At 43.5% G+C, this 20,607-nt stretch overlaps 1 protein-coding gene and 1 long non-coding RNA gene across 2 annotated transcripts in view; both read right to left on the bottom strand.

Moving 5' to 3' along the window:
* Positions 1 to 730: 730 nt before the first annotated feature.
* Positions 731 to 8,301, bottom strand: LOC118943927 (uncharacterized). Its single transcript, XR_016483626.1, has 2 exons — positions 7,952 to 8,301; positions 731 to 6,441 (listed from the first exon to the last, which is right to left on the bottom strand). It is a non-coding gene; the product is annotated as an uncharacterized LOC118943927 (long non-coding RNA).
* Positions 8,302 to 14,023: 5,722 nt separating this feature from the next.
* Positions 14,024 to 20,607, bottom strand: part of LOC110533539 (E3 ubiquitin-protein ligase rififylin) — a 12,003-nt gene continuing 5,419 nt past the window's right edge. Inside the window, exons 3-6 of the mRNA XM_021617864.3 lie at positions 20,132 to 20,269; positions 17,438 to 17,749; positions 16,928 to 17,138; positions 14,024 to 16,389 (exon numbers count right to left, since the gene is read on the bottom strand). Coding sequence (XP_021473539.1) covers positions 16,208 to 16,389; positions 16,928 to 17,138; positions 17,438 to 17,749; positions 20,132 to 20,269 — 843 coding nt within the window. The 3' untranslated portion in view covers positions 14,024 to 16,207. The remainder of the gene's footprint in view (positions 16,390 to 16,927; positions 17,139 to 17,437; positions 17,750 to 20,131; positions 20,270 to 20,607) is intronic.

Below are 20,607 nucleotides of genomic sequence, written 5' to 3'. Positions count from 1 at the left end.
TCCTGTCCTATTCGGTGTCCTGTGTGAATTTAAGTGTGCTCTCTAATTCTCTTTCTCTCTCGGAGGACCTCAGCCCTAGGACCATGCCTCAGAACTACCTGACATGACTCCTTGCTGTCCCTAGTCCACCTGGCCGTGCTGCTGCGCCAGTTTCAACTGTTCTGCATTATTATACCATGCTGGTCATTTATGAACATCTTGGCCATGTTCGGTTATAATCTCCACCCGGCACAGCCAGAAGAGGACTGGCCACCCCACATAGGCCAAAACCTAGAGAGGAACCAGGCTTTCTAGGGAGTTTTTCCTAGCCACCGTGCTTCTACACCTGCAGTGCTTGCTGTTTGGGGTTTTAGGCTGGGTTTCTGTACAGCACTTTGAGATATCAGCTGATGTGTGAAGGGCTATATAAATACATTTGATTTGATAGCGCGCCAGACCTCGGGCTCGAAGGTCGAGGGTTCGAGACTTGCTCCCTTCTGTTTCATTACACTGGTCTCAGAAGTGATCGGACCTTGCATCCACGACAGTGCGTGTGCTTGACCGGTGAGCGCGTTCCTGTAAGACGTAGGGTCGCAAGCTAGCGCGAGGACGCGCTCTTTGAAAGGAGGGAGTAGTGTAACCTGCTCTTTCATTACAATATACAATTATATGAATAATGTGTGTTGCTAGTGTTAATAATGGGATATGTAGGAGGGTGAGCCGGTCAAGGATCGATTCAGACAAGGTGGTCTATTGTATGACAAGTGACAGTTTAATTATGAGTAAAGATATCTGGTACAACGTATACGGGCCCATTTCATTCGGTTCTTAAGGAACCAGCAGAAAAGAGCGCAGATAACAGAGTGCACATGTCTCATATACAGAACAGAAAGTAGGTTGATTCTAGAAGATCGGGTCTTCGGGTTGGTTCAGGCTGAGGTGTAGTCTTCTTGGATTGGCCCTGTTGGGCCGTCCGTCATCCCTCTGAGTCTTGTTCTTTGTCACACAATGTTCAGCTAAAAAGGAGATTAGGTGTGTGCGCTGTCCTCAGTCACACAATGTTCGGCTAGAAAGGAGATTAGGTGTGTGCGCTGGTTTCTGCAAGTCAAGGCTGTCTCTTCCTCCCAATGTGTGGGTGTATGTCTTATCTGTGTGTCCTCGGCAGTTAGTGTGTGTAATGTGTGTGTGCTGTGTGTGTGGGTGTGGGAGCTATCCTGTATGGGACCTAACATGTTTTACTGTGAAAATACGTTGTCTCAGTTATAGCAATGTAATAGCAGTAGGCTGGTCACCTGCATAAGAAATAGCACTTCCTTACAAATCCCTCTCTTCACGTCTCCCCAGAGACGTGACACAACCTAACTATATCCAGACACAAAAAGAAAACTTTTCCCAGAAGGAAAAGTTTTGTGATTCCCTCTCTTCACATCTCCTAAGAGATGTGACATAAACTAGGCTAACAATTACAAAGTTGAAAATACCTTCATGTTCTCCATTCGATCCCACTATGTACTAGATTGGCTACCAGCCACCTAGGAACTTGCAACCCTCATGTCAAAAGAGAACAACAGCTCATTGAAAAACAGAACAAAAGAAAATGATGTGAAATTTAAGCCCCCCTTTTTGACACCCACTAGGGTGTCACTCATTATCCCTTATTTCAGCAGTCATAGCATTTCATGAAAAGAAAAACAAAACCTAGTAGGCACTCTCAACCTCATCCTCAAATTCGGGCAGGTCATTAGCAAGCAGAGGAAACATCTGGGAAAGGGGGGAAGGGTCAATAGCTCTAGAGATAACCCTAGTGGTGAGGGAACGGATACATGGAATGCAACAGCATCCACAGAGAACCAAAATGGCCGCGAACACCGAAATGGAGACCAAAATGGAGGAGACCAGGGTTTTATATTTACCAAAGGCACTCATCCAGGAGTCCCACATTGAGGTATCAATCCCAGAATGAGATTTCATTTTACCATTAAGAGTCCTCAAACCTTCTAGGGCTACGGTCAAGCTACCATCACTAGCAGTGTTATTAGGGATAAAAATACAACACTGTTCACCAAACATAGTGCAAGCTCCACCTTTCTCTGCCGGTAGCATATCCACTGCAATGCGATTCTGGAATGTATTCTATCCACATTTTTATTAACAGTGCACCACCAACAAATGGAGGACTCAAACCCAGCTGCCACCTGATCCACCAACTTGTACTCGTCAGGAACTCCCCTTGGGACTCCAATGGCGTCTATGTACGTCGGATCACCACTAGATGGGGTGGTGTCACGCCTGGAACGTCCCCTCCAATATTCAGGGTTCACCCCCTGGACCCTAAGGATGAGGTCTCCAGCCTCTGTAGGGTAGATAGAAACAGGCAAAAGGAGAGTAACAAGTGTAACAAGCTTCCAGTAGTATTGGAGGGTAATTTATCAAACAGGACAGTGTTGCCACACCACCACCTCACATCTGCTCTGGATATTGGCCTGAAACTCCCAACAATGTTGATTGTATCCAGACACCAATTCCCAGGAACCTGTCCCACATTAGTACCGCCTCCCGTCATTTTGACACAGGTGAAATGTGCCCTGGCAACCTTGTTGGAAAACAATGGTTTCCTAGCAGTAGATTTAGTCATGGGATAGACAGCATCCCAGGCAGAGCAATTACAACTGGGGTTATCCGTAGTCATTAATGGGATTAAACATGTTAGAGTCACATCTGTAACAGACTTCTTAAAACACGGTATGATGCAAGCAGCACAACACATCAATAATAAAAATACAAGAATTAGGGTCAGAAATCCAGTAACCACCATACCAGTGTACTTACCAAACCAGGCTCCCAACCAAAAGAACAGTCCAGACTCCTCCACCCCCGCCATGGTCCTCATCTCAGCAGATAGTGCACCAAGCCCATTAAAGGCCTTAGCTATACCACCATCTGGAGTGGTGTTATTAGGAATATACGTGCAACATTGTTCACCGAACATCTTGCAGACTGTCTGGCAACCCTAGATGTGGCCTCAAGCTGTTCAGACAGACCAGTGAGTGCATCACGGGGGTAATTCACAAAACGCTGTTGATTATAGTAGATATAACTGATCCATGCAGTCCGTCTAGCATCCACTATGGCTGGACCTATAATAGGTAGTAAGTGCCAGAGTCCATCATTCCTACCCAAGGCCTGAAACTCATGAGGAACCCCCACTGGCACTCCCAACAGGTTAGTGTGTATGTCAACTACATCTTCTGTCCATGGAGCACTACATATATGTCTCCCATGGGATGGAATGTTTTCAGGTCCCCTGGATACAGAACCTAACAGCTGTTCAGAAGTAACATCAACAATGGTCAGTGGAATTATCAAACTGGTCAGAGCACACGTACCTTGCCAGTCTCCTCTAAGAATGGGTCTCAGTACTCTTTTGGGTCCACATATCCACCACACATCAGCCAGACCACTAGTTTGGTTTAGGCCTGTAACTGGCCAAGTGGCATAAATGGTTATGTTACTGCTGCAATCAGCTTCAGGCAATCTCCCATAGTCCATGCCACTACCTGTACCCGTGATGCAACTGTAATTGCCCCCATATGCCTTAACACCCCAAGGGGCCCGATGAGGAGGTACTGTAGGAAACACAAGGCTCAAAGAGGAGCAGAGGGTTGAATTGGGCTGAACCTGGTAAAAACCTCTCAGAATACACAACCACCCCTCTCCTTCTCCTATAGCAAATGGGTGTGTAGCCAGAACAAGTCTAGCATGACTACAAATAGTGCAGTCCTTTCTTCTCAGGGTTTTAGCTGTGTACCTCATATAAGACAGCCACAAATTGTCCCTACCATCAAAACCAGTCTCAGTGCCTAATTGATCAATAGCTGTGTAGTCTCTAACATTAATTACCTGAATAGGATTTTTTAACACAGTGGTGGTAGGTGGCAGGTTCGGTCCAGGGGTGGTAGAGGAGTGTGTCTGGCCCTGGTTCGTCTGGGACCTCTGGTTTTGGCAGCTCCCTAATAGAAAACACACCCATCGTGTCTGTCCCGGTCCTTTGTAGTCCGAGGGTGTAAGTGCCTGCATCAGAGAGCTTAATAGTTTTGATGGTTAGTAGGATTTCATCACCTTTACAAAGTTCAACAGTGCTACCAGGTTTTCCCCATATGTTGGAAAACCTATCCACCTTTGTGGGATCCCCTATGCTATAAGAATACCCTCTTCTCCAATCCTAGAATTGTCCCAAGTTGGTTATCATGTAATCCCCATATGGACACCCTCATCCATTACACAGGTACACTGACACTCCTGTAAAGCCCCACCCTCTCCCAGAGAACACATCACTAGCAAGAGCCAGACACATCTTCACTTCTATGAACAAAAACAGGGGTGACAGGACAGGGAGGGTTACTTCATTCGAGAGATGGCCCCCGGAATTCTGTTAATTCCAGTTCTCCTCTCGAACACTGTTTTTTGTTCGACAGTGTCATGTGTCCTACCCTCCCCCGTGCGATATGAATCCGGGTAGCTCTTTCAGCTAGCTGTCACCAGGAGTCCTTGTATGGTCCCCCCAACAAGCCTCTGGGACTGGATTGAGTGACTTCACCTGTAGTTCACCTGTAATGCATAAAATCCTGGACATACAGGCTTGGTTAACAAACAGTTTCTCATATGTTTTATCTGATTATATATTTAGTTTCTTATCCAATAGGCCCCATCCTATCCTAGACCACAATTTACCCATCCCCCTTTTGATACCTGGCTCTGCCCAGGTAACAACCTTACCTACTCTAAATAATGACTTAGGTAAGATTAGTATATTATCCTTCTGTTCTGACATTATCATGTAGGAGCGCCCCTTTCATTTTCCACATGTCCAATTCTCCCTTTTGTCTCCACTCAGTAACTGTTATCTACACATTCTGTTATCTTTGCTCGTCCTGGCTCCCTTTTAAAACTTATCCTCTCTGCTCTCCAACCTTCAAGGTCTCTGCAGTGCAGGGGAGGGCTCTTCTGTCTGCCTTTTCCCCTTATCTGTCTGTAGCTCGTTTTCTCATGTTTCCAAATTTGAACTAAATGTCTCACTGTTTGGCTTTATCTAAACTCATGGATTTTTTTTTTAGAAAAACATGTCTATGGTGGCACTTTCTAAAGTCCTTATATAGGTTAATTAAACCCCACTATAATTAATTTACCTTAAAAAATAAAAACAAAAACAAACCGTATTACCCATGACCACAAATTAAATATTCAAATGGCACCCCCTATATACAGGTGTTAAAACCAAACACAAATATCTCAATTTCTTCCCTGCCCTGTTTGCTCAAAATATGTCCCAAATACTTAACATGAGTCTACCATAAATAAAACTTATCCTAGCTAAATTTTCACACCACGTTCATCAGAGAAAATATAATGACACTATAATGTAAATTTCACTGCCTTTTTGTATTAAATTACCTTAATATCAGTATTACAAATTACCCTAGATTCTCCATCCAAATGGCTTTCCAATGAGGCTGATCAGACCACAAAGGAAAGTTACAATGGAGGTCATAAGTCATACCACCTTCCCTGTGTTTGATTACCAATTTCAAACCAGTTGTAACTTTAGTTAACGTCAACCTGCTCCGCCACAGGAGTGCCATCTGATGCACTGTCCAGCTAGACCAGTCAGGACCAGTCTCTGCCACTAAATTCTTCCACGTCCATTTATTATACCCCCCTTCTGTCATGTACCACACTGATCTAGACCAACTGATTGCATGAGTACCATAACCGCCACCTGGGCTTCCAATAACACCCCAGGTAAGTATAACAGTGGTAGTAGCGTTAGGCGGGATACACAGAGTAGCTGACCTAATCAATTCTGCAGTACACTCAAAGTCATTATTCTGAACTTGACGTTTAGACAGAACATGCGTATCCGAGAATATTGAAGCATTGGTGATGTTTAGCTGGGTAGTCTGTTCCTGGTCAGTGATTATACGCTGGGCTGCCCATATCATTACTCCCAATGTCAAAACAACATTGACTATAATTAGGACAAACAATGGGCCAGAACAACCCAGTCTTTCCCATGGTCTCCTAGCCCTTCTAGCCCATGGTGCTACTCTAGTGTCCCTATCATCTGAGGATGGGAGTCTCCTCCACATGATCAGACGGGAGGGATGTCAGAATTTGAATTCGAATTGGATGTGAGTAAATCACTTCTTACTTCAGCCAGAGTTCTGGCAGGGGTTGGGGCTGGTGTACAATGTGTCAGGTGGTGCCAAGGTGCGCCTAATTTACCTTTGACCTGGACTGAGTGTGAAGTAACCTCCTTCACTTCGTACGGTCCAGTCCACCTGGGATCAGCCCACTTTCTCTTGTGGACCTTGATCCTTACCCAGTCCCCAACTTTTACCCTTGGTTGTTCCGGGACGTCAGTCAGCTCCCTCTCTGCGACACGGTGTATCTGTTTGGAGAGAGCTGCAGACAATTCCGTCAATTTCTTCACATAGTCAGACATCCCTATTTGGTGCACATCAAGAGGGGGCATATGACCTCCCTCTCTTGGTGGCCCTGGCATTACTCTACCTGTCATTATTTCATGGGGTGAAAGATGTGTCCCTGCACCTGGTGAGGACCTCATGGCCATCAGTGCCAGGGGCAGGGCTTCCACCCAGGTCAATTTGGTTCCTGCACATACTTTAGCTATTTTAGCTTTCAGATTTTGATTACAGCGTTCCACAAGGCCCTGCGATTGCGGCCTATACACAGAGCCAAACTTGTGTGTAATGCCAAACCTCTCCTCCACCTGTCTTAGGTGCTGATTTGACGTGTTTTTTTTTAGAAATATTTTGTACACTCTTTGGATATACTTAGCCCGTCACTGGCTCGTGCCAGTGATGTATTCTTAGGAGACACTATTACTCGTACTCTGTCTTAACTCAGAGCCTCTCCGTCATATATCCAGAATTTTAAACAATAATGTTTTAATGATTAAACACGAGCCCCTAATTCAGGAAATGATTATCAACATAAACTATGTTTTAACAATTTGGATAATAGAGATTTTTTTTTTTTTTTTTTAGGAAATACTTTTCTCACAATAATTTTAAATATTGGTAATAATATCAGGGACTTGTGAAACGCCGTTTACATTTAGTCTATAGTCAACACACAAATATTATTACATGGACATAGTTTTAAACACAATTGTTCAATTAGAACATCTTATTCTATGACATCACACATTAGTACATTTATCACATTCATTCTGGCCACAACACAAAGCGGACTTTTCAGTCCAACATATCTTAATCATACATTAATCTATTGTAGACACCTCACCGGACACTACCAGCTATTGGATTTTAACCTCACCGGACACTACCGGCTATTGGTTCTATCTAAAACACTAATTGGATTTATCTTTTGCAGATGAATGATCGAATCATACTCAGATGTTAATGATAAAACTGATCACGCCCTTTTTCAGACGCCCGAACGAATATCACTTATACATAGAATATAATCCTGGTCACATCAATACTCAATAATAGACCACCTTACCAGACACAGCTGGACCGGTCACTAGCCGGACTATCGGTGAAAATCTATCCTAGACTATATTATTTATTCCTTACTGGTGTCTGCCACCAGACCGTTCACAGCCGGACTATCAGAATATTCTATTAATATTAGGTCTACTACTAAATATCCCTTACCGGTGTCTGCCACCGGACCGTTCTCATGCCGGACTATCAGAATATTCTAACTACTACTCATCCCTTACCGGTGTCTGCCACCGGACCGTTCTCATGCCGGACTATCGGGATATTCTAATTACCACATATGTTTACTTCACTGTCAATTTCAAGTCCATTATTTACGTAAAATTTACACAAAAATTCTTACCCACACTCGGTACTACTGATCGTAATTTGGTATGACTATTCGACAATATGCAAAGTTTGATAAAACAGGTTTTGCTTACCTTATTTTGTGGTCGACCAGAGATCAGTTTCCCGAGTTGAGCAGAATTGTTGTCCACCCCCGAATGGTTTTCACCTGTCCTCCGGGAACCGTCCTTTCACCAACTCGCCCCCTCACACCCACATCAACCACTCTGGACTGGGTCGTTAGTAAACCATCCTCTGCTACCAAGTTTCTGTTAATAATGGGATATGTAGGAGGGTGAGCCGGTCAAGGATCGATTCAGACAAGGTGGTCTATTGTATGACAAGTGACAGTTTAATTATGAGTAAAGATATCTGGTACAACGTATACGGGCCCATTTCATTCGGTTCTTAAGGAACCAGCAGAAAAGAGCGCAGATAACAGAGTGCACATGTCTCATATACAGAACAGAAAGTAGGTTGATTCTAGAAGATCGGGTCTTCGGGTTGGTTCAGGCTGAGGTGTAGTCTTCTTGGATTGGCCCTGTTGGGCCGTCCGTCATCCCTCTGAGTCTTGTTCTTTGTCACACAATGTTCAGCTAAAAAGGAGATTAGGTGTGTGCGCTGTCCTCAGTCACACAATGTTCGGCTAGAAAGGAGATTAGGTGTGTGCGCTGGTTTCTGCAAGTCAAGGCTGTCTCTTCCTCCCAATGTGTGGGTGTATGTCTTATCTGTGTGTCCTCGGCAGTTAGTGTGTGTAATGTGTGTGTGCTGTGTGTGTGGGTGTGGGAGCTATCCTGTATGGGACCTAACATGTTTTACTGTGAAAATACGTTGTCTCAGTTATAGCAATGTAATAGCAGTAGGCTGGTCACCTGCATAAGAAATAGCACTTCCTTACACTAGTTAGCTTGCATTAACAGATTTCCCGCGGCGAACGTAGCCAGGGGTGCGTTCAGTTCAATCGAACATTTGCGTTACGACTTTTGCACGTTTCCCCAAAACGTTCAACGTTCTTGAACATACTCTAAGGTCGTTACAATACTTTGAGGTACGTTCTCTACGTTTGGCGGGTGTGTCCTTTTAGCGATGAGCGACGTTTTAAAGGGCAGCGGTGCATTTTAGAACCCACAACCCAACCAAAGTGGTCCTTCAGAACAGCACCGTTCCCGTTTAATTGAACCTTTAGAAACTGTGGCTGCATTGGGTGTTTTCGTATTGAACTCAGGTATGGTCATTAGGTCACACACAGTACACCACGTGAGGTGCACTGACCTTTTGACATTATTCAATCAACACTGGAAATCCACTAATGGTTAACCTAAAAAAAAATACATACCATTTCCCCTTCTGCACAATTCTTATTTTTCATTGGCATAAGTCTATGGACATAGATACAAACTAAATGTGTACAGTAGGCGTAAGTCTGTTGGAGTTCTTTGACATTTTTATATTGATAAAAATATAAACACCACATGTGCACAAGAAAATCAATAGCATAATACATTTTCAAAAATGTTTCTGAAAAATGCTATTAGCTTCCATTGTAGTTGTAAGAACTGATCCAGCATTAAGCCAATACCACTGAACACATTTTTTAAATGTTTGAACTACAAAAGGCAATAGTCCATGCTAGTAATTTGACAAATGTACAACACACTCAAACATTTAAAATTATACTGTGGCATGGGACTATTTTATACAATTTCAGTTTAAGATAAAGTTAAATCCTCAGCGTATACCAAACACAAACAAAGAATTTCACACATACGTGTCACAGTCGTAGAATTAACGGACCAAGGCGCAGCATGCATAGAGTTCCACATGTTTAATTAAAGAAACTCACCAAAACCATTTAGAACCGAACCGTGAAGTCAAATGCAGTGGACACTGGCAACTACACACAAACAAGATCTCACAAAAGCCCAGTGGAAAAAGGCTTCCTAAATATGATCCCCAATCAGAGACAATGATAAACAGCTGCCTCTGATTGGGAACCATACCAGGCCAACATAGATATATAATAACCTAGATAACCCACTCTAGTTACACCCTGACCTAACCAACATAGAGAATAAAAAGGCTCTCTATGGTCAGGGCGTGACAACACGGTTATACTGTATACGAGTCATTCCAAGTGTTTTCAAACAGACTTTTGCCAGAGCAGTCTTCCATCAAAGTTTTACTTCATATGCTAATAATTAATATTTTTCCCCCAGGGTGGGTTAGTGCAGACTAATTTACCTGTTCTAATCTATTTACTGGTGGGGGTGTTAAGCTTTTAGCACAACACTCCATAGCAAGACATTTGCAAAAATGTTGACTGTTAGAGCATCAAATATACAATAATTTTAGTCTGATAGTCTTCAAAATACGTCTATCATTTAAGAATAGTACATTGATTTGTCTTCAAAAATACCTACATTTTAAAGTCACCCATCACAATTTCACATAGATATCTACACTCGTAGAAAAAGGGATCCAAAGGGGTTCTTTGACTATCCCCATAGGAAAACCCTTTTTGGTTCGAGGTAAAATCCTTTTTGGTTCCAGGTAGAACCATTTTTTGTTCCATGTAGAACCCTCTGTGGAAAGGGTTCTACATGGAACACAAAACGTTTCTACTTGGAACCAAAAGGGTTCTACCTGGAACCAACAAGGGTTATCCTATGGGGTCAGCCGAAGAACCCTTTTAGGTTCTAGATAGTACCTTTTTCTAAGAGTGTAGGTCCTCAGAAAGCAATAACTATAAGACTCTCTGGGCAGAATAGGGACACCAACATACATGCATTACAATAAGGTTATATTTTATGCCTTTTGAGGCCAAAGTTCAAGTTCACATTGCAATCGCATCAGAAAGAAGGCATTATATCGAAGGCTTTGCTTGAAATACTGTAATTAGTAGTCTGTCACACATTTGATATACTGTTAAGGGGATATATCAACAGACCTTGCAAGTAAATCTTGTACTCAAGCAGCAGCAGTACTACATTGTGTGCCAGGCTATACTGTATGTGGCAAATATGAGCTTTCTTTGTTGAAGAGTGTTCTGTAAGGGTAAATTATGTTGTTTGGAATGTTTAGATATTGGGTTGGGTTTAACTAAATGTATGCACACATATTACAGTGGCTTGCAAAAGTATTCACCCCCTTGGCATTTTCCCTATTTTGTTGCCTTACAAACTGGAATTAAAATATATTTTTTGGGGGGGTTGTATCATTTGATTTACACAACATGCCTATCACTTTGAAGATGCAAAATATTTTTTATTGTGAAACAAACAAGAAATAAAACAGAATAACAGAACAATTGAGCATGCATATCTATACACCCCGCCCAAAGTCAATACTTTGTAGAGCCACCTTTTTCAACTGCAAGTCTCTTGGGGTATGTCTCTATAAGCTTGGTACATCTAGCCACTGGGATTTTTGCCCATTCTTCACACCAAAACTGCTCCAGCTCCTTCGAGTTGGATGGGTTCCGCTGGTGTACAGCAATCTTTAAATCATACCAAGAATATCAATTGGATTGAGGTCTGGGCTTTGACTAGGCCATCCAAGACATTTAAATCTTTCCCCTGAAACCACTCGAGTGCTGCTTTAGCAGTATGCTTAGGGTCATTGTTCTGCTGGAAGTCTCAAATCTCTGGAAGACTGAAACAGGTTTCCCTCAAAAATGTTCCTGTGTTTAGCGCCATCCATCATCCATCCATCCGCTGAGAAGCCTCACAGCTCCTTCAGGGTTAACTTCGGCCTCTTTGTTGCCTCTCTGATTAATGCCCCCCTTTTGCCTGATCTGTGAGTTTTGGTGGACAGCCCTCTCTTGGAAGATTTATTGTGGTGCCATATTCTTGAATTTTTTAAATAATGGATTTAATGGTGCTCTGTGGGATGTTCAAAGGTTCTAATTTTTTATTTTTTTTTATTTTATTTTAGCCCTTTTTCTCCCCAATTTCGTGGTATCCAATTGTTTAGTAGCTACTATCTTGTCTCATCGCTACAACTCCCGTACGGGCTCGGGAGAGACGAAGGTTGAAAGTCATGTGTCCCCCGATACACAACCAAACCAAGCCGCACTGCTTAACACAGTGCGCATCCAACCCGGAAGCCAGAAAACACCGTGCACCTGGCAACCTTGGTTAGTGCGCACTGCGCCCGGCCCGCCACAGGAGTCGCTGGTGCGCGTTGAGACAAGGATATCCCTGCCGGCCAAACCCCCCCTAACCCGGACAACGCTAGGCCAATTGTGCATCGTTACGACAGAGCCTGGGCGCAAACCCAGAGTCTCTGGTGGCACAGCTGCCGCTGCAGGACAGCGCCCTTAACCACTGCGCCGCCCGGGAGGCCCCTGATATTTTTTTAAACCCAAATCTGTACTTCTCCACAATTTTGTCCCTGACTTGTTTGGAGAGCTCCTTAGTCTTCATGGTGCCACTTGCTTGGTGGCGTCACTTGCTTAGTGGCATTGTAGACTCTGGGGCCCTTCAGAACAGGTGTATATGTACTGAGATCAGGTGACAGATCACGTGACACTTAGATTGCACATGGATGGACTTTATTTATCTAATTATGTGACTTCTGAAGGGAATTGGTTGCACCAGATCTTATTTAGGGTCTTCATAGCAAAGGGGGTGAATACATACAGTTGGAAGTCGGAAGTTTACATACACCTTAGCCAAATACATTTAAACTCAGTTTTTCACAATTCCTGACATTTAATCCTAGTAAAAATAAGTCTTAAGTCAGTTAGGATCACCACTTTATTTTAAGAATGTGAAATGTCAGAATAATAGTAGAGAGAATTATTTATTTCAGCTTTTATTTCTTTCATCACATTCCCAGTGGGTCAGAAGTTTACATACACTCAATTAGTATTTGGTAGCATTGCCTTTAACTTGTTTAACTTGGGTCAAACGTTTCGGGTAGCCTTCCACAAGCTTCCCACAATAAGGTGGGTGAATTTTGGCCCATTCCCTCTGACAGGGCTGCTATAACTGAGTCAGGTTTGTAGGCCTCCTTGCTCGCACACGCCTTTTCAGTTCTGCCCACACATTTTCTATAGGATTGAGGTCAGTGCTTTGTGATGGCCACTCCAATACCTTGACTTTCTTGTCCTTAAGCCATTTTGCCACAACTTTGGAAGTATGCTTGGTGTCATTGTCCATTTGTAAGACCCATTTGCCACCAAGCTTTAACTTCCTGGTGGCTTGAGATGTTGCTTCAATATATCCTTCCATAGGATGCCATCTATTTTGTGAAGTGTTCTTTGGCTTGCAAGCCTCCCCCTTTTTCCTCCAAACATAATAATGGTCATTATGGCTAAACAATTCTATTTTTTTTTTCATCAGACCAGAGGACATTTCTCCAAAAGTACGATCTTCGTCCCCATGTGCAGTTGCAAACCGTAGTCTGGCTTTTTTATGGCGGTTTTGGAGCAGTGGCTCCTTTCTTGCTGAGCAGCCTTTCAGGTTATGTCGATATAAGACTCGTTTTACTGTGGATATAGGTACTTTTGTACCCGTTTCCTCCAGCATCTTCACAAGGTCCTTTGATATTGTTATTATTCTGGGAATGATTTGCACTTTTCGCACCAAAGTACATTAATCTCTAGGAGACAGAACTCGTCTCCTTCCCGAGCGGTATGGCGGCTACATGGTCCCATGGTGTTAATAATTGCGTACTATTGTTTGTACAGATGAACGTGGTACCTTCAGGCATTTGGAAATTGCTCCCAAGGATGAACCAGACTTGTGGAGGTCTACAATTTTATTTCTGAGGTCTTGGCTGATTTCTTTTGATTTTCCCATGATGTCAAGCAGAGGCACCGAGTATGAAGGTAGGCCTTGAAATACATCCACAGGTACACCTCTAATTGACTCAAATGATGTAAATTAGCCTATCAGAAGCTTCTGAAGCCATGACATCCTTTTCTGGAATTTTCCAAGCTGTTTAAAGGCACTTCTGACCCACTGCAATTGTGATACTGTGAATTATAAGTGAAATAATCTGTCTGTAAACAATTGTTGGAAAAATGAATTGTGTCATGCAAAGTAGATGTCCTAACTGACTTGCCAAAACTATAGTTTGTTAACAAAACATTTGTGGAGTGGTTGTAAAACGAGTTGACTCCAACATAGGTGTATGTAAACTTCAACTGCATGCACCACCACTTTCCCATTTTTATCAGTTTTATTTTTCAAACAAGTTCTTTTTTTCCATTTCACTTGACCAATTTGGACTATTTTGTGTATGTCCATTACATGAAATCCAAATAAAAATCAATTTCAATTCCAGGGTGTAATGCAACAAAATAGGAAAAACGCCAAGGGGGATGAATACTTTTGCAAGGCACTGTATGTTATAATTTGTGCAGAAAACACTCCTCAGAAAGGAGTGAGTTGACTGACAACCTGGCTTGTATAAACTGATATGCAGGATAAAAACGAGAAGTTTGTAAAAAAAAAAAAAAATAGATCCAGTTGTCTCATGACACTGACATATTATTTCACCTGCTCTCTGCAAATGACGTGAGATTGTTAATATTGTTGCATGATATTATAATAGTTATTGACAACAGGCATATCAAACAGACTGGTGTAAAAATCTATTTGCGATATTGGCAGTCACAGTAAGAAATGGTTTTGTTATTGTAGCTAAACAACTTAAAACCAGTACATTCATTTCAGACAGACTGGGTATCTGGGATGAACAGAGTCTATCCCAGCGGATTTGAATTCACTAAAACAGACATTAATTAGTTTAAGTGCATTTTCCTTATATATGAGCAGTTTTATGGTACATTCATTACCTATAAAACAAGATGTACAGTAGAAAGACCATTTAAAAGTGAACCGTTAGTTTTCTCTATGATTTTAAAACAACATGTTCCATAAATGTTAGTTGCAGAGAGGGCTGGCAAACCATTTCAATTACAGGAAATTGGACAAATGCATTCCAATTAACATTACCGAAAATTGCCCCTAATTAAAAAATTTAAATCTCAATAAATTTACTGAATTGCCTAGTTGGAATAGAATGAACCCCTCCTAAAAAACACTCAACACAAACAAAAGTACATTTTCAGAAAACGTATGTTTTGATAAACTAGAAGTTAACATAATACATCAACTTGTCATTAGGAAACGAGTGCATTCAGTGCACTGCATAGTCAATGAGCATTCCATTCTGGGGCACTTGCTGATAAGAGGGGGATGGTGAGAGCCTTAGAATGTAGACATGCTGCCAAACGAGGTCAGCTCTATTTATTTACCTCAAATCTAATTTGGGGTAAGGTCACAGAACCAACCTCAAACAGCAGCAAACAATTGACAACATCCAGAGAATTTGTATAAATGCATATCTACCGTACTGTGCATGGTTTACATTTCAGAAAATGTACCCATTGTGGCTCATTTACAGAACTGTATATTAACTGTCAAGTCAATGTGTGTTCTTTTCCAGTTTTGATAAAATATCTACAAGTTAAAGGGTATTTTGACCATAAACGGGCAAATGAACCCAAGCCGTATGCCTCCTTGACCCTCAAGTACTTTCGGTGAGCTACATGCAGACAATTGCATTTAAAGGGCTGTTTCCACTCCTAGGATGCTATGTTCAACCACCACACATATCTGTGTCTGAAGGATCGTCAATAAGACAAATAAGGCCTGGGTTCTATGCTTAGCAAGTGCACTGCAACCTAAAGATAGCTCTGGACCACAAAACCAATTAACAGATCAGCTGGGTTGCAGCTACTGAAGTCAGAGAGTGCCATTTGAAGGACGCAAAACAGACCTTAGCACTTCATATATTCTGTGCGCCACTTATTGCACCAATTACACAACTACTGCATTGCCTGCATTAAATATCCACACCGTCATATCCAAGCCTGCTTTTTCCAAGCCTTGCTTGAGGCGATAAGGTTGGAAATAAACTGTTTTGAGGTTTTCCAAATTTTGGTCTCTTACATTACCGCCGCTTATTCGCCTTGTCAAAATGGGGCCCTGAGTGTTGTTCACCATTGGTCAAATAGCACCATTCTGGCCACTCGCTCTGTTTTGCTATTGATATGAACAACAGAGTAAAACTAGTTGAATAACAAAGTTATTGTACTGAAATCTTGAGTTCTTGTAAGACGCTGAAAGATCAGAAACAATAGGTTCAGGTGGAGTAGAAAAACTGAGAACCCAGAAAAGTGGTGTCAGGTTATTTCTCTGGAACACCAGTATGAAGAAGACCGTTTGAATGAGTGAGTGTGCACATTTATATAGTGTATTCTTGTAAGCTATGCTGTCACTGAGCAGTGGTGGCAGCAATGCCATTTTGTCCATTGTGTCCCTCCCTGTGGCAATGCATCAGGACCTGAAGACATGCACCGCCCGTACCACGTACTGCCTACAGATGGGGCACTCGCTCATGCGTTTGCCGCACTTGCTGCAGGTGACCATGTGGCCGCACTCCAGCAGAACACAGTCAATGGGAGAGTCCATGCAGATCCGACAGAGGTTCTCCTCCTGGCTCTTGGGAGCCGCAGGGTCTATGGTACAACAACAGGGGAAAGAGGAGAGAAGAGAGGTCTCTATTAAGTGTATTCTAAATAACTACTTGGGTCATCTTTCATTGTTTCACATTTGGCAGGTTGCCCATAAAAGGATACATTTAAGCAGTGGGAACAAATATTTCCATTTGGATTAGTGGATGATTTAGGTGATCTTCAAGTACTTCTCAAAATGCTTTTGATCATGCTTCTCTTGTCTTTAGAACTTGATACAATACCCTTACCTTTACTTGTTGTATTTGAAACTGGAAAAATGAAAAAAAGAATTGAACTATATATATATATATATATATATATATATATATATATATATTTTTTTTTTTTTACGGGCTAAAATTCCACACCAGTCATCCCCAGATATAATATATGCCATTTAGCAGACATTTGGAGTAGTCTACAGTGAGTGCATACATTTTCATATGTGACCCCAGCGGAAATCGCACTCACTTCCCTGGGATTGCTAGCGCCACGCTATTACCAACGTAGCCTAACAGGACCACACACTGGAAATGCTCACCTTGGTTCTGGAGGTCCTTCTGGTTGTTGTAGAGGCGGGTGACCCTCTCCATCAGCTCCCACTTCTCGCAGCAGCCCTTGTAGTTGACAAAGTTGCGGGCCAAGATCTCTTTCAGCTGGCGCACGCTCAGGCCCTCAATGTCCTCAACGCAGCTCAGGTCAGACAGAGAGGCCCTCCGGCCGGGGATCAGGGTCTCCTCGTTGTCTGATGACTGCAGCAACAGGACAATCATGGAGGTGGGTAAAAATAATAATGTATATTTTGTCTGGTCTGTATTTTTGGTCTGGCCAGTGTGTATTTTGTCTCGTCTTTGTCAACAACAGTGGTTTGCTAAACAAAAAACAACAACCTTTATGAATTTGATTTTGTCTGGTCTACGTGTATTTTGTCTGGTCTTTGAGTCCGTCTCTGCTGCTGTCTGACATTGATTATCCCCTTGGTAGTGATAGGTATCCATGTATCTAACAGCTACTGATTAATCAATCCCAAAACCTTAAACTTAGCAGTTACCTCTTCACCTTCGTCCTCCTCTTCATCATCCTCCTCATCAGATATCTGCTCTGACTCTGGCTCTGCCTCGGGGGCTGATTGTTCTGGCTGCTCTGGGCTCAATGTGTCAGGGCTGATAGGGCCCTGTGTCTGGGGAGGGGATGGTGTGTCTGGGGAAGGGACGTTGTTGTGAGCCCTGGGCTGGGAGGACACGGTCTCACTGCTGGTGCTAGGGGTCTGCTGGCCCAAGACCAGCTCAACCAGCTCCTCCTTTTCCCGGCACGTCTGGGTGGGCACCTCGTGCAGGTGGAGGTAGTCGCGCAGCTCCCGCACCTAGTTTTTGGGGTTATTGTTGAATTCCATCTAACACTATTTAGATATTCCCTATTCGTCTGTGTAATTACAAAAAAAACTCAACTACATTACTATACACCTATAATGCAGTTACTAAAACATGTCCTCTTGACATCTTAATACAATGTCTAACTAATGTAATTAGTGTTATTACACAGATATACGAATAACAGAATGAAAAGTGTTATTGCTTTAGCTTTCACTTGACTTAGCTACAATATACACTACTCAAAAAAATAAAGGGAACACTAAAATAACACATCCTAGATCTGAATGAATGAAATATTCTTATTAAATACTTTTTTCTTTACATAGTTGAATGTGCTGACAACAAAATCACACAAAAATGATCAATGGAAATTAAATTTATCAACCCATGGAGGTCTGGATTTGGAGTGACACTCAAAATTAAAGTGGAAAACCACACTACAGGCTGATCCAACTTTGATGTCCTTAAAACAAGTCAAAATGAGGCTCAGTAGTGTGTGTGGCCTCCACGTGCCTGTATGACCTCCCTACAACGCCTGGGCATGCTCCTGATGAGGTGGCGGATGGTCTCCTGAGGGATCTCCTCCCAGACCTGGACTAAAGCATCTGCCAACTCCTGGACAGTCTGTGGTTTAACGTGGCGTTGGTGGATGGAGCGAGACATGATGTCCCAGATGTGCTCAATTGGATTCAGGTCTGGGGAACGGGCGGGCCAGTCCATAGCATCAATGCCTTCCTCTTGCAGGAACTGCTGACACACTCCAGCCACATGAGGTCTAGCATTGTCTTGCATTAGGAGGAACCCAGGGCCAACCGCACCAGCATATGGTCTCACAAGGGGTCTGAGGATCTCATCTCGGTACCTAATGGCAGTCAGGCTACCTCTGGCGAGCACATGGAGGGCTGTGCGGCCCCCCAAAGAAATGCCACCCCACACCATGACTGACCCACCGCCAAACCGGTCATGCTGGAGGATGTTGCAGGCAGCAGAACGTTCTCCACGGCGTCTCCAGACTCTGTCACATCTGTCACATGCTCAGTGTGAACCTGCTTTCATCTGTGAAGAGCACAGGGTGCCAATGGCGAATTTGCCAATCTTGGTGTTCTCTGGCAAATGCCAAACGTCCTGCACTGTGTTGGGCTGTAAGCACAACCCCCACCTGTGGACGTCGGGCCCTCATACCACCCTCATGGAGTCTGTTTCTGACCGTTTGAGCAGACACATTTGTGGCCTGCTGGAGGTCATTTTGCAGGGCTCTGGCAGTGCTCCTCCTGCTCCTCCTTGCACAAAGGCGGAGGTAGCGGTCCTGCTGCTGGGTTGTTGCCCTCCTACGGCCTCCTCCACGTCTCCTGATGTACTGGCCTGTCTCCTGGTAGCGCCTCCATGCTCTGGACACTACACTGACAGACACAGCAAAACCTTCTTGCCACGGCTCGCATTGATGTGCCATCCTGGATGAGCTGCACTACCTGAGCCACTTGTGTGGGTTGTAGACTCCGTCTCATGCTACCACTAGAGTGAAAGCACCGCCATCATTCAAAAGTGACCAAAACATCAGCCAGGAAACTGAGAAGTGGTCTGTGGTCACCACCTGAAGAACCACTCCTTTATTGGGGGTGTCTTGCTAATTGCCTATAATTTCCACCTTTTGTCTGCCATTTGCACAACAGCATGTGAAATGTATTGTCAATCAGTGTTGCTTCCTAAGTGGACAGTTTGATTTCACAGAAGTGTGATTGACTTGGAGTTACATTGTGTTGTTTAAGTGTTCCCTTTCTTTTTTTGAGCAGTGTATATAGTTAGACATGTAACTTAACCTAATGCATTTGTCCTTGTTTATTTGCATCAACTGTTTAAAAAAAAAGAGCAGCGGGCCTCCCGGGTGGCGCAGTGGTTGAGGGCGCTGTACTGCAGCGCCAGCAGAGATTCTGGGTTCGCGCCCAGGCTCTGTCGTAACCGGCCGCGACCGGGAGGTCCATGGGGCGACGCACAATTGGCCTAGCGTCGTCCGGGTTAGGGAGGGCTTGGCCGGTAGGGAAATCCTTGTCTCATCGCGCACCAGCGACTCCTGTGGCGGGCCGGGCACAGTGCGCGCTAACCAAGGTTGCCAGATGCACGGTGTTTCCTCCGACACATTGGTGCGGCTGGCTTCCGGGTTGGAGGGCGCTGTGTTAAGAAGCAGTGCGGCTTGGTTGGGTTGTGTATCGGAGGACGCATGACTTTCAACCTTCGTCTCTCCCGAGCCAGTACGGGAGTTGTAGCGATGAGACAAGATAGTAGCCACTAAACAATTGGATACCACGAAATTGGGGAGAAAAAGGGGTAAAATAAAAAATACAATTAAAATAAATTAAAAAAGAGCAGCGGCACACCTTGAGTCGCATCAACTGGGAGCGGTCGAATAGGGTTCCGTGAAAGTGCTGACATGTGTGGCAGAGGCGCGGGCGTGGCGGCTCCAGCTGCACAGAGCAGTGGCCGCAGAAGTTCTTCTTGCAGTCCACGCAGACATGCTGGGTTAATGAGAGAGGAGGACAGGACACAGTGAGGGTGAAACTCTTACCAAGGAATGAACGGTCACAGTAAGGGGTGTGAAAGAATAACAGTGCGTGTGGAATGTGCAGGCTACCTGAGCTCTAGACTAGAACCTTATTGATGGGTAGTTAAGTAGTTGAATCAATAGCCATACTGTACAAAAACTTCAACTTTTCTCACAGAAATAACTAACCTCTGGCCAACAGCTGTTGGCACATTTATAGAAAAGATGATAAGATCTTACTTCCATGCACGTTCAGTAATAACTCATATAAAATGCAATTTGCTGTTTACTTTGCAGGTGAGATTGTGTGTG

Source organism: Oncorhynchus mykiss, chromosome 10 (assembly GCF_057628025.1).
Source record: "Oncorhynchus mykiss isolate SJ-2025 chromosome 10, ASM5762802v1, whole genome shotgun sequence".
Taxonomy (NCBI): domain Eukaryota; kingdom Metazoa; phylum Chordata; class Actinopteri; order Salmoniformes; family Salmonidae; genus Oncorhynchus; species Oncorhynchus mykiss.
This window is presented reverse-complemented; position numbering and strand designations above follow the sequence as displayed.